Genomic DNA, 18267 nt, shown 5'->3' on the forward strand with positions numbered 1-18267 from the left:
ACACACACACACACACAGCCATACATACATATGTATGTAGCTTGGCAAGCTGCTCGCACTCCCCACTCACACACACCTTTTGGCCCACCATGCCCAGTTACATTTACCAAAGAGTTGTTCATTGATCTGTGTTGCAACCAGCTTCGCTCCGACCGGCAATGTTCGGCCAGCTTTGACTTGTCTGCTTAAGTTTTCGACATTAACATAACTCCTCCTGCTGTACATATGCATGTTATGCATGCGTGTGGGTGTGTGTGTGTGCGTCGCACCAACCGTCTTCGCTTCCCTAGCCGGTAAACTCAATAGCAAACTTGTCTTACAACGACACTAATAATGAATTGAAACGAAGGGAGCGGCGGTTGGAGGTACCTTCTTCATTACGAAAATCTACGCCTTAATATTTGTGAGCACGTTGAGTTGTAGCTTTTGCATTGTTGTTGTTGGTTGGCTAGCTGTTTTGGCTTCTTACCGAAAATTAGCATCGCATACAAACGCACAAAATGACCGCATTGTGTAGGAGGTGAATGAGGAATTGTGAATATTGTACATACATATATACATAGATATGTACATATGTGTCGTCTATTCCAGCTGCATCCCAGCAAACATTTGGAGTCATAAATGAGTCTTTAAGGAGTCCTATTTCGGAGCTATTACGCTCATAATGAGCTCATTTAAGAGTCCGATATGAGTGTGTTTCCCTTCCTACGAATGTCGACTTATATGAGCTTAAATTCATACATCAAATGAGCCTCAATATGAGTCATATTGGACTCTTATTGGCCTCATATACGGCTCATTTTGGACTCTTTTAAAACAAGTTTTGGCCTCATATATGACTCTTTTTGAGACCCTTATCGGCCTCATAAATTGCTACATTCGGACTCTTATTTTAGGTTGTTCTTTGAGTCTTATTCAACTCACTATATTTGCAAAGGCATTCCGCAAAAAGTCCTTCCAAATAACATACATACATACTTACATGCATATACACATTCCAACATGCATTCAATAGCAGCAGCTGAAGCTAAATTTTGTTCATTTTTTGTTTTCTAATTATTTTCAATTTCTGTATAAACAGGTTTAGATATAAATTTCAAATCTTTATTGTTTTTATATTGGCACAAGGTGCTGGCTCATTACTTGGCTCATATATGAATCCTAAAAGATTCATATAAGAGTAAAAAATTTTTTGTTTTTGAAACTCATATTTCTTACCTACCTAGGACACCTTTCGGACTCATATATTCTGAACGCTCAGAATATGTTTGCGGGGTTGTACTTGTGTTTTACGTGTGTTTGTGCATTTAGTTGGCTTGTTTACTTGGGAGAGGGGGGGGGGAAGAAGCGCTGCAAATGCAACAATGAAGTGGAGAGGCTTAAGTGCGATAGACAGCAAGCAGGCAGGCAGCGGTCCGGCGCCCGAGGGCGGATGGACAATGCAACAGACTCATTTGGAATTAGGAAATTTCAAAATTTCCAAACACAAATTTACGCAAGTCTGACAAGCGAATAAATGCAAAGCAGCTCCGTCTCTCGGCTAAGAAGTGAAGATATTTAGTACACTGCCGGCTGTAGGAAGGTGTTTTCGAAGGGACAATTGCTAGCTGCACTGCTTTGAGCAGTTACACCATGTGTGTGTGTGTGTGTGTGTGTGTGTTTGTGTGTGAGTGTTTGTACAAACGTAGGAAACAAGTTAATTCAGTTAAAGGACATTCGTGCAGCGACGCCGCAGTCAAATATTCATCTTATTGCTAGTTGTGCTCAACTCTGCTCAACTCACGTAATGCACACAAATACTTATGTACATTTCTATAATACATATGCACGTATAACTATATATATATATGTATACGCATTTATTGGTATTTAAAGCCATCTAATAAAGTTGTAGCTGTATCAGCGTAAGCGTATATACGCACGAGTTGAAGGAACTTCAGAGCCAAGTATTCGTAAATGAATAAGAATGACAAGGAGACTGCTGTGTGTGTGCGTGAGGTGGTAGGGTATGGGTGACCATCAGCAAGAAAGTCGATAACCACAGAATTAAATGTAGAATCTAAATAATTATTGGGAATTGCTTATCGTTTCCCTTCTGGAAGGCATTACTTTAACATGGTCATGCCATTGGCTTTAAAGGCTTGCGAGCGGAAAATAAGAAGTTCGTAAAGATTCCGGATTCTTCTTTGCATTCGCGGTAAGGAAATAAGCGAAATAAATTTTAGACACTTTAGGTCAATGTGTTATACATATGAACTCGCGTTCTGCTATGCATTACCGAGAACAACTAAGGAAATGGAAATTCTAATAAGACATTCTATACAAAATGCATTGTGGAACACATTACCAGTAGAGGCGATTGCAGATTTTTTGCTGGGCTGACATTGTTGTACTGAAAATTCTGCATACGCATTGCATACATTTAGGAGTTTCAGCCGCTGCGAAAGCGTTCGCATGCTTGCTAACTAAAACTGAACAGCGAAGTGTAAATACATACCTTGCTTGTGCCATTTCGATGAATGCATTTTTGTACGAAATTTATTATTTCGAATATTGCTAAACATTAATTAAATATTGAAGTGACGTTGATAGATGTATTTTTTTCTTATTGTTTTTGTGACTCCGTTCGAAGTTCGCTCTATTTGCGAAATAATTTAGGGTCCTAGGATTGCTAATTTGGAAGAAGAATATGAGAGACTGAAATCTTAATGATGCAAAATTATATTATCTGTAATACTACGACCTTTTCGAGACTTTAACCCCATCAGCAGATTAAAGTCAGTTGTAGATATATATGCATTAGGGTGGCCTTTAAAAATATCAAAAACCCCCTTTTATTTTGTTCTACGCGCAAAATAAAGACATTCATGAAGATTTTAAAATTAAAAAAAAAAAAATTAAAATTTGGGGGGCGCTATCAGGGTCTGATGAAATTATGTTTTTTTTAAATCGCAAAACTTTTTCAAAATCCTCTTTTTGACCAGCTATATCTCAGCGAGTTTATGAATTTATATGAATAGGCTTCAAGTAAAATTTTTGCGTTAGTAAAAAAAATTTAATGCCCCCTTATAATTGGTTAAAAATTTTGAAATTTTCGTGGATGTCTTTGTTTCGCACGTAGAACATAAAAAATTTAGTTGTTGATTTTTCGAGGACCACCCTAATATACGTATACATATGTACATGCTATTTATCGATGTCTTTGTTTATATTCATATTGCTTAATTGATACTTTTACCGATAGAGTCGTGAGCATTTATACATACAAATATTTATCGATATATTTATTTCAATAGTGTCATAACTAAAAAAAAAACGAAACTGGAGATGCACACCTTTTACAAAATTTTTGACAAATAAACAAAATAAAGGCTTTTAGTATTTGGCATGTCTGCTCGGGTTGATTAAAGAACAAATGTGTAAGTATTGATTAAAAAATTTGAAAAAATTCCTTGTTATGCGTTATAAAAAACCATTGGTTTTTCGGGTCAGCCTAATGTACATATTTACGTACACATTTTTTTTATATCCTTCCTTCCTATAACTATTTTATTATTGCGACCATATATATGTATATGTATATGAATTTTTAACGATATTTACAAATATGGCCAGAGATATCGATTTTAATGCCAATACAACAATCTCGTTTAAAAGTTGACTCAAATGAGGAACTTACTTAGGAACTTTACAATGTATATTCTCGCAATTCGTATAATTGGTTGGATTTTTACACAACAATTTCAAATTGACACTCAACACGCCCGCGCTCCCTCTCCCAAATAAAACTCATTTTACTCATGCCGGCACAATTATTTTTAGTACTTTTGCATATGTACATACAATATTTTGCCACTGCATATGCATTGTCCTGCCCCTGTACAGTTTTCGCTGATTGCCAGTGGCAGCACGAAATTTTTATATTTTTTTGCGTTTCGTTTTTAGCGTATACGGAGGAATTTTCTATCCATAAGTATATATGTATGTGTGTACATAAATATTTGAGTGTGGTTATGTGTGCGTTGTACCTGGAGAGTGTGCACATATTGTTGTTGGTACAGCTGTTCCACTCGTCTTCGTGTTCGATTTTATTTTTATTTTTATTTTTATTTTTTTTTTTGGTTGACCAAAACTCGAGTTCGCTATTTTCGATTTTCGTCCTCACTCATGGCGCCCCATCAACTCCCCGCGTCGTTTGCTACTTCTACACTTCTTTTTGCTACTCCTTTATCTTTTCCCTATGCTTTGTGTATTTTGGACACTCTTCGCTTCGTAGTTTGTTATTTTGACCAACTTTTTGCCATGCGGTGCAGCTACTCCACTCTACCTCTCACACTTTACATCACCGTGTTCCGCGGCGAGTCCTGTTCGCATTGTGACCATTCATGTGTGTCTGCGCACCCAAAAAAGTCAGTTTGTATGTTTTCCTGTATTTGCGCTTGTCCACCTCATCGCGAATTGGTTGTTGCTGTTTTTGTGGACTAACGTAAGGACGATTGCGTCCTGGTCATTCTGGTCCAACTGCTTTGGGTTTGTGGTGCTTCTTTTCACTTTTTTGTTTTTACGATTTTTATAACCGCCGCCTTCTCAACGGGCGATGCTGATTAAACATTAATTAAGGAAAAACAATGTAGCCAAAAAGCTCGCCACTCGCGTACATATGTACATTGATACATATATGCGTGGAAAAGCAACAACACCTACAACTGCCATCCCTCATGCCAAAGTTGTGCATACATATGTATGTAGTTGTGTTAGCTTGTTTGTTTGCGTTTGAGAAAAAAAAAATCGCGAAATTTTGTGGTTCATTCTACTATTCGTTTTTCATTTTTTTTTCTTTCAAACAAAAACGAAAAATTACAAAATCGCGAAAAACGCTATAACGCATTTTTGTCTATTTGGTTTTTTGTGCCAATAGCAAAAAATTAAAACGGCTACCAACTCCTAGTGTTTGACCAGCTGAAACGCACGGGCAAGGGCAAAGCGCAAGTTTTCGAACTACCCAGCGAACTGGCGGAGCGGGCGTTTATGATTCCTACTCTGCTTTTTTTTTTTAGTAGCCGCATATGCACAAATGCACACATACATACATACATATGTGGCTTAAGATGGCTATGTGTGTGTGTGTGTGTGTTCACATGTGGTTGCAAACACCGCTTGGAAGTTCTGGGTGGTGGTAGAATGCCGAATTTTTTAAAATGTTGAATCGCCACAAAACGAATAGAAAAGCATCATCGACAGACGCAATAAATTAAAGAGCGCGTCGCCCTGTGCAGATTGGAATTTACTATATGCCGTTTTGCGCACATATATATATAGATAAGTACATAGGCTAGGGTATTTGTATATGCATATATACCTATGTATATATGTATGTAAATATGAGGTTAAGACGCAAGTTGGGTAGGTAGGTGAGCAGCGTAATATATGTGGCGTGGGCACGAAACCACTATTTCACTCCAAAGAAGTCATAACTGTTTATCAATTTTCAACTTCAATTCGTTCTGCATTTTTTAAGTGAACGAAAAGATCGGAGATGTTCTATCTTTTAGTACTATTGCCAAGTTCCGATTTCGACTGAAAGCGGGTTAAACAGACCGGAAGTATATTCTTTAACCGAAGCTCCATCTCACAGAAAAAATTTTCAGAGAAAAGTTGTGTAGTTTTGTCCACATATGTCCCATTGGACGTCCGGTCTGTTAAACCCACTTTCGGTCGAAACAGGAATCGGTACTACGACTAAAAGATACAGTGTCCCCGACTTGGTTCATATTTCTGCGCTTGCCAATAAATAACATTTTCCTCCATTTTAGAGCGGGTGGTCTAGGACACCTTGTATAGGTAAAATTTTGCGTATCCTTGACTTGTGAGTACCACGCAGCCTGAGGTATTTCTCAAAAAATCATTCTGTCAAGTCCAAAAATATTATCCTTCTCTTAAAAACATTTCACAGCCAAACACCAGTAATGTACTACCTAAAGTAATGACCTTCCAACACTAGTTAAATAGGTCAGCTTATCGAAAGTCAAATTTTTACTACTCAGTCAACCACTGATGAGGCTTCTTAAATATCAGTAGACTACCATGCAACCACATCGCAATTTGGATGCGAGTCACGTTCGTCTTACATGCTCAGTTTCTGCTTCCTGCCAACGCATATTCGCTTCCTCTGNGGTACTACGACTAAAAGATACAGTGTCCCCGACTTGGTTCATATTTCTGCGCTTGCCAATAAATAACATTTTCCTCCATTTTAGAGCGGGTGGTCTAGGACACCTTGTATAGGTAAAATTTTGCGTATCCTTGACTTGTGAGTACCACGCAGCCTGAGGTATTTCTCAAAAAATCATTCTGTCAAGTCCAAAAATATTATCCTTCTCTTAAAAACATTTCACAGCCAAACACCAGTAATGTACTACCTAAACTAATGACCTTCCAGTACTAGTTAAATAGGCCAGCTTATCGAAAGTAAAATTTTTACTACTCAGTCAACCACTGATGAGGCTTCTTAAACATCAGTAGACTTACACGCAACCACATCGTAATTTGGATGCGAGTCACGTTCGTCTTACATGCTCAGTTTCGGCTTCCTGCCAACGCATATTCGCTTCCTCTCCCCCCACAATTATGAGCAAAGTTTAATTATATAATAATATGCTGTTGCATACTTGCAGGCGTGCAGCAGGGCAAAACCTTGATATTATAGAACAAGAGGCTTATTGAGATGATACAATTTTCACTTTGAAGAAGCGATCTTCAGAATATTTTATTAGCTGCAGGATGTTTCACTTTATTAAGTGCAGCTGGTGTTCTCTCGCTGAAAATTAACTACATTAAAACTTGACCTATTTTCGCAACTACCCAACTACTTGCTCACTCTTTCACTCATTAAAACATTTTCTAAGGACATAGTTTGATGGCGACCAGCTCGTTAGTGGAGCTCCTTTCCACCGTTCGCTAATTGGGCTGCTGCTTGTTGGTGTCCTTATTAAATTTTCGCATAAATTGCAAGTGCAAATGTTGATGATAGTGCAGCATTCAGCGATGGAGGTCAAAGGGCGGGACCCCAGCTAGCTGCAGTACATCAGCACAATTAGCAGCACCAGCAGCAGCGCAATCAGCGCCAGCGATTTGAGAACTTTGCACTTACAACCTCATTGCCGCATCATCACCAGCGCCACGGAAGCCTCTGGAAGTCTACGAGTCACCATTATTAACACCGGCAAGGCAAAGGTGCCTCGCAAGCGCAGCCAACAAAGTTGCAAGTTGTGTGAGAACATTTCTTGGCAGTGTGCTGTCCTGCGGCGGCGGCAAGTGCTGCCTAATTGCCACCAATGCTGACCTAGTATAACTATAGCGCACCAGCAACAACTACACGTCTGTGATTTGACGAATTACTGCGAATTGTGGCGAAGAAGCTGAGCGCAGCCACACGACGAAAATGGCAGCTAATTTGTGAAAGGCACAGGTTGCAAGATATGTACATGTGTATGTAATTGCTGGCAGCTGCAGGCTAAGATGATAGCAGTGCCCAGGAAGGTAAGTATGCATGCCGATAGGTAAGATAGAAAGGCAAGATGGTAAAAGTGTTTGAAATGCTTTGCCTGCACGCCGCCGAAATGGACGTTTGTGCGCTTCGTTGGTCCAACGGAAGTTGCACGCCACAAAAGCCACTGCAGTCGACTACTAGCGCGCACATACGTACATACATACATACATATGTACATGAACACCAACATGCGCACATTAATCTTTCAGCGGTAAGTTACGGCGTCTTTTTGCTATCGAACCGGATGTTTCGCATCCGCTGGCAATACGCCTGTGCCTGCACTTCCCTTCAGCCCCCGTACACCAGCTCCAGCTCGTCGCTTTGCTGGCTTTAATTGCTGTTAATTTTCTAAAACGAAATTCGTGCAAATAAGACGATGTCTTCGCATAATGACGACGATGATGGCGACGACGACGACGAAAGGAGGCTACCAGTGAATCAGCCAAACGCAGCGCAGAGAGGGATGTGCACAAAAAAAGTAGCGAAAGGATGTTAACAAGCTATTGGTTGCTTTGCTGTTGATTTTGTTGGTGTTGCTATTGCTACTTTGCATTTGACCTGCTATTTTACACCTGCAACACTTGCGCGAACAACAACAAAATGCTACATAGTCACAGTGTTGAGTGGAATTTGCAGTTCGCGGTCGTGTCCTTTGGTATTTTCATCAGCACTTAGATGCTTCTTTATACACACATCGTCATACATGCAATTAAAAAGCTGCCCATAGCGATTTAAAGGTGTATGCTTTTAATAAATAATGTCAGTGCGCTCTTTACGAGTGNCGTGTCCTTTGGTATTTTCATCAGCACTTAGATGCTTCTTTATACACACACACACACACACACACACATCGTCATACATGCAATTAAAAAGCTGCCCATAGCGATTTAAAGGTGTATGGCTGTGCATTTAGTTGATGCTTTTAATAAATAATGTCAGTGCGCTCTTTACAAGCACATATACCATCATCAATCGTTGTTGCAATTAGTATGTATATCTCTTTTTTTTTGCTTTTCATGTACCACTAAAAGAGCTTGAGATTAATTTTGGTGGGAAAATTGGTACATATCGCGCGTTTATGCGCTAGTTGAGAACTACGCTGTTTAATGTCCCAGTGAAAATGGGCTTCAGAACATAGCCGCATGCACATTGGCAGCAAAGAGCGAGCCCAAAAGTATGCCACGTCTAAGGCAACTTCCAGTTTTGTTTATTGTACGCTATCGCTTACTAAGATCCTTAAGGAACTTGCCTAAAGTTATTTATTGAAATTCCAAACTACCACATTGCTCAACAATGCTGAGGTATGAATGAATGTGAATTATTTAGAATAAAGAATTAGAAGCCATTATCCAGCCATTTTTTGGAGACAGCACAGTACAAATATATTACAATCAATTTGAATCGATCAGCCATACATAAAAAGTGATCAAGGACAACAAAGATCTCCGTCACTCTACATAGAAACAAATGGTGGCTAGCGCTATCTTATCTTTCGATTAGTCAGACTCCTGTGGAGACCTAAAGAGAGGACCTACATGCTTCGGTTTTTGGTTATAAGCTGGCACTGATGAGCTTAGNGCCATTTTTTGGAGACAGCACAGTACAAATATATTACAATCAATTTGAATCGATCAGCCATACATATAAAGTGATCAATGACAACAAAGATCTCCGTCACTTTACATAGAAACAAATGGTGGCTAGCGCTATCTTATCTTTCGATTAGTCAGACTCCTGTGGAGACCTAAAGCGAGGACATATGTACATGCTTCGGTTTTTGGTTATAAGCTGGCACTGATGAGCTTACAGTAAATCCAGCTAAGGAGTCATCTTTTTCTCGTTAGTTTACCATCGAACGGCTCGGAGGGGTCTTTCCTAATTCTGATGGAGCTATTCCTCAACTTCACTTCACAACACCATATTAGTTTTGCAGGGATACCATCATTATACATTCGGGCTATCGAGAGCGTTTTTTAAGTAAAAAAATAGACAACAGTTACCAATTCGACGTTCTTGTTTTTTTTTGTGTACTTCACTTCGGTCTTAAAATTTTCCTCAAGTCGTCCTACTTTCTGACAGCTCCTTTGCTCCTCTCTTAAGCTCTACCCAGAATTGTAGCGGACGACGGTAAAGCAGTCGACGGTTAACCGCTGTCAAAATTAAAACTGTCAAAGGTATATGGAATGTCTCATAATTGCAGCGTCAGCGTTTCTACGGCTGACGCTTTTCGGTTGATTTAAATTTATTTCTATTTTTACCGCCCAGCGGGGACGGCACAACGTTGAGTGATTATATAACACACTGTGCCTGAGCTTTATTTATTAAATTTAGGGAGGTAGTACTTCTGAACTTTCAAAACGGCTGAATGTATTAGAACCCCGCTGATTCATGGGCTAAAAGACTACTTGTAGAAAAAGTGATAATCTGGCCATCCATAGAAAAATATTAATATTTGCCTTTTTAAGCGCCGAATGACGACTGCCACCCAAAATGCCTTAAGGTATGTATGTATGTACTTAGTTCCCGCTTGCCACCACTCTCGCTATTATGTCATCAATGCGTCAATGTCATTTGCAAATTCGTCGAAGGCATTTAGCCATCTGTGCCCCCATCCGTTCAACCAGCCATGCAGTAATTCGTAAATTCCCGCTTATCGATGCCCAACTTAAGGCGAAAAAACTAATGAAAAATCAGCTAAGCAGAAAAAAGGAAGCGGACAACAAAAACAATATGTGCGAGAAGACCCCACAAAAAAAAAAANAAAAAAAAAAAAAAAAAAAAAAAAATAGCAGCCCACAGTGCAGCAGAAAAGCAGTGGAGAAGCAGCAAAATGCAAAATGAAAACGAATTAAATTAAATTGAATTAAATTAAATGAAAACTAAAATTCAAATGAGTTTTTTGGCATTAACGAGCTGAGTTGAGCCACTGCGCTGCTAAGCTGCTGAGGCAAAAAGCCAAAGCGGGTCAGAAGCTGCCAGAGTGACGAACGAAGAATGCTTAAGCAGATGGTAGCAGTTGGCTGTTGGCTGTTTGTCTCTTTGGCAGTTGACCAGTTATGCGCTTTATTGTTGTTGGCATTGCATGCAACTTATGTATGTATGTATGTATGTATGTTGGTGACATTGACAATGTAGTGTTTTGTACTTGTTAGTGTTGTTGTTGTTGCATCGCGATTGTTGGCATTGCGCGCTGTAATGAAATAATCCACAAATCGATTTCATTTGCCATTTTGACTGTTGATCGTCGTCGTCTTGGCGTAGCTTGGCTTGGCATGGCTGTTCAATGCTGGCCATCATTGCTGCTGTTAAGCAGCCTTAGTCGCTGTTGTTGTTGGTGGTGGATCGCCTGCTTGTGGCTTCGTTTGGATGCAAATTAGCTGCAAGCAGTCAACTACTTGTAAAGGGACAACCAACATCCAGTCACCGCCCCCCCACCGCTGCATAATGCAAATCCGCTTCGTTTATATTTGTATTTAGCTGCTGTTTTCAGCCCCAACGAAAACTTTGGTAGCAAGAAATGCGGGAAATGCAAATTGATTGATTTATTTTGTAAATAAGCAGAAGGCGATGCAGCGTTGTTGATGCAAGAGGCAGCAGGTTTTTTTTCCGTTTTTGACTTTTTAATTCATTTCTGCAAGTGAAATTTAAGGAACTCAATTTGTTTGCATTCACACAGCAGCGTTGATTCGCGATTCCGGGAAGTTGGCGATTAGCATTGGACTACCAAATGCGCTTAATTAGGAGCTTTATTAGCGAAAATAAAAACCAAAAATGCACATGGCGAACAGCGCTGCAACTAAGATCTACCACAGCGTGCTGGGGATTCTAAAGCTGTTGGCGCCTTGATTAAAACATAAATCCAAGCAGCTTCATTTCCATTTATTTGTAACTAAAATTCCAAAACTCACAAAGAGAAATACCACAAAATCTACGCCCACCGCCAAACAAATGCCAAGAGGTCAACTCCTTTTCACCTAGTTTTTAGGTCTTTAGTCCTTCTTCTGCATAAACCGAATGAGATCAATGATGCGGCGCGAATAGCCATATTCATTGTCGTACCAGGCAATCAGTTTCACGAATTTATCATTCAGCGATATTCCCGCCTTCGCATCGAAAATGCACGAATGCGTGTCGTGCAAAAAATCCGTGGAGACCACCTCCTCATCCGTGTAGCCGAGTATGCCCTTCAACGATCCGTTGGCCGCTTCCATTACCTTCCTTTTGATAGCGTCGTAGGGCGCCGGTTTGTTGAGCCGCACCGTCAAGTCCAGCACTGACACATCCGCCACTGGCACACGAAACGCCATGCCCGTCAGCTTGCCATTCAAGGCAGGTATAACTTTGCCAACCGCCTTGGCTGCACCCGTTGAAGCGGGTATAATATTTTGAGCAGCGCCGCGACCATCGCGCCAAAGCTTGCCACTTGGACCATCCACCACCTTCTGTGTGGCTGTGAACGCATGTACGGTGGTCATCAGACCCTCGACGATCTCGAAATTCTCGTGTATGACTTTGGCTAGCGGAGCTAGGCAATTGGTCGTGCAGGAAGCGTTCGAAACGATGCGCATATCACGGTTATACATGTCCAGATTCACACCCACAACCAGCATTGGCGCATCTGGTGAGGGTGCGCTGATAATGACTTTGCGTGCGCCGCCTATGAAGTGAGCCGATGCTTTTTCCATGGTTACGAACACGCCAGTTGACTCCACAATATATTCAGCACCGGCGATGGCCCAATTGATCGCGGACGGATCCATTTGCATGAAGACGCGTATTTTGGTGCCATTGATGATGAGGAAATCCTCTTCGGCGGACACTTCGCCCGGGAAGCGGCCGTGCGTCGAGTCGTACTTGAAGAGATAGGCCATGTAGTGGGGATTTATGAAGGGATCGTTGATGGCCACTACGAAGGCGCAATCGTCGATGGCTGCGCGCAGCACTAGGCGGCCAATACGTCCAAAACCGTTAATACCGATGCGTGACATTTGTTTACATCTGCAGCTAGGGAAATTGCGGAGAGCGATACGTTTTTTTTTTTTTAGGGGGAAAAATTGTCAATGAACTTTGTTTTTTTTTGAAAATTCACACAATTGTCTACTTTGTTTGCTTGAAAATACTTTGACAGAGGTGTTTGGGATGAAAATNGTGACATTTGTTTACATCTGCAGCTAGGGAAATTGCGGAGAGCGATACGTATTTTTTAGGGGGAAAAATTGTCAATGAACTTTGTTTTTTTTTGAAAGTTCACACAATTGTCTACTTTGTTTGCTTGAAAATACTTTGACAGAGGTGTTTGGGATGAAAACACATAAACGAAAATTTTGGAAGATATAAAACAGTTCTCTTGTTGATGGATGGTTATGAATTTCACATTGAAGACGATTTCATTATTGTGAATTCAAAAAGGCAGAAGTTTATTTGGATATGATGGTGTGAATAAAAATCGAAGAAATTTAATATAAAATGGGATGGATGCTTCTATGGAGGCATAGTATTTCCCATTTTTCTTTTTATCAAGTTTAATTTACTTCCAGAATCCCTCTCCAGCCGATGTACTTTGAATTTACGTCCCACAAATTTTATCAATACAAAAGAAGGTCGCATAAAAGCTTGCACCATCCAAATCACTTACCAGAGCGACTAATTTCCCTTGACAAATATTTCGTATTAGTATGACATATTTTCAGGTACCACCGCTTATTATTCGGAGAGTTAGGGACACAAAAAATTGGTGTATCTATTTTCAGAACCTCACTGCGTACTCCTTTTTGGAAATTCCCTTTTTTTCAGTTTATACAATTTGGAAAACGGCGGCGTTGTGAAATATTTTCAGTGGTTCTTGTCTCTCTACTTTCCCGTCTAGAAATGCTGATGAGTATTTTGCATTTTCTTTAATTTTATACAGGCCTATGTGACCAGATAAAAAATTTCCGTGATAACACAAATTCCATCAAACTCTCTTCTTAATTAAAGCCCGCTATAATTTGTTGCATAATTTCAGGTATAAGGCATTGCCAACCACAAATTGAATAAGCTCCTAACAATATGCTAAGCAGATATTTTTAAGGAAAAGAAATATGCATAAGTCTCAAATTAAATACGCGAAATTAATGCTAAGGACAGGACAGGCGATTCACGCCACAAACAAGAGAGAACAAAGGTCGCTGAAGTACGGCGAAGGTAGTACCATAAGAAAACCATACCAATTAACCCTTAAATAGGCGTAGACTGGTGAAAGCATGCGGCTAAACGAAAGATGATTTGAAGCAGACTTGAAAAGAATAACGAAAACTCGACAGATATTCAGTGAAGTGATGAAGACGATTTCATTATTGTTGTTTCTGTTGTGTACTCGGTGGTATTTGCAGAGGCTTTATAATTAAAATGCATTAATTATACGTGAATACAGTGAAGAACTTTTAAGGAAGTAAGACTATAGCCGTAAGATTTCACTCAAATGGGCCAGCGCGACTTGGCAAAATCCTTTTCGATATTTGAAAATGCAAATCAATTGATGCGTCTGCCCGTAGCCGGTGAACATACCCAACTTCAAGTACAAATACAAATTTGATGCGGTCGTAACGCGATTAATGCTTTTTAGCATATATTTAGGCTCATTAGCATAGAATTTCGAGAAAATTTACAAGCAAATGACAATCTTCGACTCCGTCGTAGTTAATAAGAAACAACAAAGCTGTCCTCGCAATGCGAAGGCAAGTTGAAGGACAACGCACAGTTCGAACTCCTTAAAGTAGACAATTAATTATATAAGGCATTTGCATTTTACTCTGTGATGATACATATACACACACATATGTACATATCTATAGGCATTTATGCGGTTGGCCTCATATTTACTTGGTTATTTAGTTGTATTTGACTTTTGTGACGTATTTGAAACCGTATGTGTGTCCTTTTAGAAAATTTCTAGAAAGGGTTTTTGATGCTTGAACACAAATAAAATTTTATTTGAATTGCAAATTATGCTGCAAAATTATTCAAGTAAAATTCGAGTTCGTTAATTTGATAAGATAAAAACACACTTGTGTTGGAGTTAAGAGCAAAAAGGAAATATTATAATCAACAAAAATGTATGTATAATTAGGAAATACGTAAAAACATACCTTTTTCGGTGCTGGACTATGATCGAAATGGATGGAGGCCATTACTGCCCTCTACGCCTGCAAAACGACTATAGGCAAGAAATTGGCCTCAGAACCCACATAGTGCACTGGATTTATACAGCAGTGGTACATCCTATATTATTTTCGGCGTCACAGTCTGGTGGACATCACCGGATAAGTCACTCACTATTTCTAAACTTACCAAGGTTGAAAGGGCGGCATGCGCACCCTCTTCTAAGGCTGGTAACCGGTATTATTACGTGCCACTGCTTAATGGAAAGGCATGCAAGCAGAATGGGCTTACCGGCCTATGACTTCTGGTGACGTTGCCGCGACGCGGCCCAAATCGAGGTGCGCAACGCTACCTCTGTCTCAGTCCTGCCTTTTGTGGGCGAGAATACGCTCATTTCACCACCGCCTCTTTGTCTGTCTGGCCGACCTAACCAACTGGTTCTACTTGGAGGTAAATGGACGGGTTCGAATTCGACCTACTAATTGGTATCACAACGGGTCCACCTAACTTAGAACAAACCGCTTCAAGACAATGGCTAAATAATTGACGATAGAGATAGAGACACTGATGTTGTTGGGGCTAGGCTCCTCGTAAAAATGTCGATTTCGTGTCTTTTGTAAGTCGAACCTTTTCCCAATTATCGAGCATTTCAGTTCGGGGAGAAGCTGATTCTGAGGGAGGAATTTGCTAAATAGACCATATAGCAATGCTTAGAGATTCAAACTTTAAACTTATTATAATTACCCTACAAGCTGTTTGAGAAGTGCAGGCAATTGTCATTATAATCAAAGGCACTACTGATATGATTTGCTTGCATATTTTTAGGCCAGTATTCGGAGGTGAGGTTTTTTCATCACAGCTCAATTGTTGGTACATCTAATTTTTACCATGAACACGATAATTCAATATATATTTTTAATACATTCTGCAATCAATTTTTTCACGGCACAGCTAAGTAACTTACCGAAAACAAAATATATGTATATGAAACAATTATTCATTAAGTTTCAATATCGTTCTTGTCCTTCCAATTGCATTTAGTTAACATTTATTCCATTGCTGTCAACATGAAACATATTTTTTAATACAGTTACCATATTTGCGGTATTTTTTTTTATGCACCGCATATCCGCTTCGCTTATCTTTCACTCTCAGAGATAGCACAGGTAGCATAGCGAAAAATATTATTGACCGCATTAAACATTTAATTAACATCCATTAATCGAGCGATAAAACATTTGTGAACATACGCAAAACTATGCTATGAGATTGAAGAGTGTGTGTATGTGTGTGTGTACACTAGTGTGCGCACAGCCTGTGGATGACAATAAAAGCGACTTACCTTATCGGACAAACGCCAAAAAATATGCAGCAAATACGTTGCATGCGAGCACTTAAGTAAAAAAAAATTGTTCGCTGAAAACAGAGAAACTAGCGGAGAATGGCGAGTGGTGTAGTAGGCGGAGGAGAGGGTAGAGAGTAGAGGTGGTTTTGGTTGCATTCATCATTCATTCATTTCGCTTGTAACATGTGTAAACCGCCATTTTTGTAAATGGCTGAGTGTAAGTGCGTCCGTGAGCGATTTTGTTTTTGCCTCTTGCTGGCTGTGCACGTTTTTAAGTATTTGCTTGCAAAATATGTACATACATATATGCAGCTATTATTCGCATAAATATGCATGTTTGTGTGCATACATTTTTAAAAATCAACCAAAATGACTAACACAATAACAATAATAATGTAAAGTGAAGCGCATGTGGCTTACTTGTTGGCGTAACCGCATAAAACAATTTTCATTTCCTTTCAACAGGACGAGCAGCCAAGTATACACACACATACGCACGAGTACTCCCAGTGCAGTGGCAGCGGGTTGAGCGAACGGAACGCCGGTTGGCTGAAGTAGCGCGCCAGCAGCAGCGTCCATAGCGTCAAGCGTCATCAGTCAGCCAAAGTGCGGCGCAACGAAAAAACAACAACGAGCACGGAGATGGCGCGCCAACAAGAAAAAAAAGGCCTAAGCCGCCCTCTCGCCCTACACACCGCTCTTACAAGGCTAAAACGCAGCGGAGGCAAACTCTTTTAATTGTCAACGCATATTCAAAATGAAAATGACCTAAAAAGATGTGCAACAACAACAGCAGTGCCATGGGCTAGCAGGAGCTACAAAAATTAATATGAAAAAAAAAACAAAAACCAACAAAACTTTTTGTGGCATGTGGCACTTGCAAATAAGAGTGCTGCAGCAGCGACAGAGGGACGTAGCGCAGTGCGGAAGGCCACAAAAGAGGTGGTCGGTCAGTTGTTGGTGAATTGGTAAAATAATTGCTTCACATTTCCGGTGAACTACATTGTTGGCTACATACATATGTATGTGAAAGTACAAGCGCAACTGCGTATGTACATATATATGTGGCTTGATGCGCGCCACTCAGCGCTCAAAAACATGCAACAACAGCGACTCAGCGGAGCGCGTCAATGCAAACCACGAAAATCCATTGTGGTCGCGCAGTGGAAATGACCATGGTTGAGTCTTTGTTCTCTTTTTGCTACGCAGTGTCACAAGCAGAAGAATCTACTCCACAAAAGCTGTGAATTTTCAAAGCCATGCGCCTAAAAGCACGCTTGACTGCTGAAATGTGTAAAGAACAGAAGGGGAAAGAAGTCAAAAAAATAAAAATAAAGAAAAGAAGCGAAAATCAATTAGAATTCGAACGCAATATGCTCCGAAGATGTAGGATACTTTTAGGTACGTGCGACGTTAGCGTAGGGCAGCAACCGTTGCACCTGAAAAGATTTTATGCTAAGTGCGTAAGGTCACGTTTGGCGCTAGGCACGCAAATATGTACGTCAATTTATACACAAAACCGTTCAAAGCACAATTTTATTGTAATTTACTTCCCAGACGCAGCTAAATTCATTTAAACATTCTTACATTTCCTTCCTCACTTTAATCCTTATTTTAACTCTTTTACTTTTAAGTGCAGCATACTTTATGGTGCTTGAAAAAAATGTTACAAATTCATAATTCCAACAATTGTAGCAAATACATAAGCTCACTCAACAACAGTTTCTTTTATTCATCGGCACACCGCTTTTTTATACATAAAACAAAAAAAAAAACAAAAAACTTACGCTGTTCCGCTTTTTCAGCAGACTATAGCATACTTTTAGGTACTTCAGCGTTACTACTTGTGTTCACTCACCTGCACATTCACTCGCTCGCTTGAATTGTCGTTGTTGTTCTATTGTCGTTTGCGTTGCGTTGCTTAATTATTGCATATAAAAATCTAAAAAATGCCCTTGGGTAATTTGTCTTCATTAGACGCTACTTGGCGAGTGTGAGTGCCCTTATTTTGTACAAAGCGCCTGGAAGTAGGTTTCATGTGCCAAGCACATACATTTCCTTATGTCTTTTTATGCATGTATGTATATATATATTGTGTTATATATGTATATATGTATGTTTGTTTATACGCAAACATTACTGCTGCTTTGAAGCTTTTCAGCTGCGCAGGTAATTTTTTATTGTTTTCCAGATGACATGAGCTAACATTGCTAACAGCAAGGCAGGAAGTACA

The 18267-nt window shown here is 39.9% G+C and overlaps 1 protein-coding gene across 1 annotated transcript; it reads right to left on the bottom strand.

The window, feature by feature from the left end:
• Positions 1–11538: 11538 nt before the first annotated feature.
• On the bottom strand, positions 11539–12537 carry LOC108370904 (glyceraldehyde-3-phosphate dehydrogenase 2-like). Its single transcript, XM_017626338.1, has one exon. It carries the CDS (start codon positions 12535–12537, stop codon positions 11539–11541), a length of 999 nt encoding a protein of 332 aa, XP_017481827.1.
• Between the last annotated feature and the right edge of the window lie 5730 nt (positions 12538–18267).

The sequence above is a fragment of the Rhagoletis zephyria genome, unplaced genomic scaffold (assembly GCF_001687245.7).
Source record: "Rhagoletis zephyria isolate East Lansing unplaced genomic scaffold, Rhagoletis_zephyria_1.1 Rzeph_scaffold_04569, whole genome shotgun sequence".
NCBI classification, from domain to species: Eukaryota; Metazoa; Arthropoda; class Insecta; order Diptera; family Tephritidae; genus Rhagoletis; species Rhagoletis zephyria.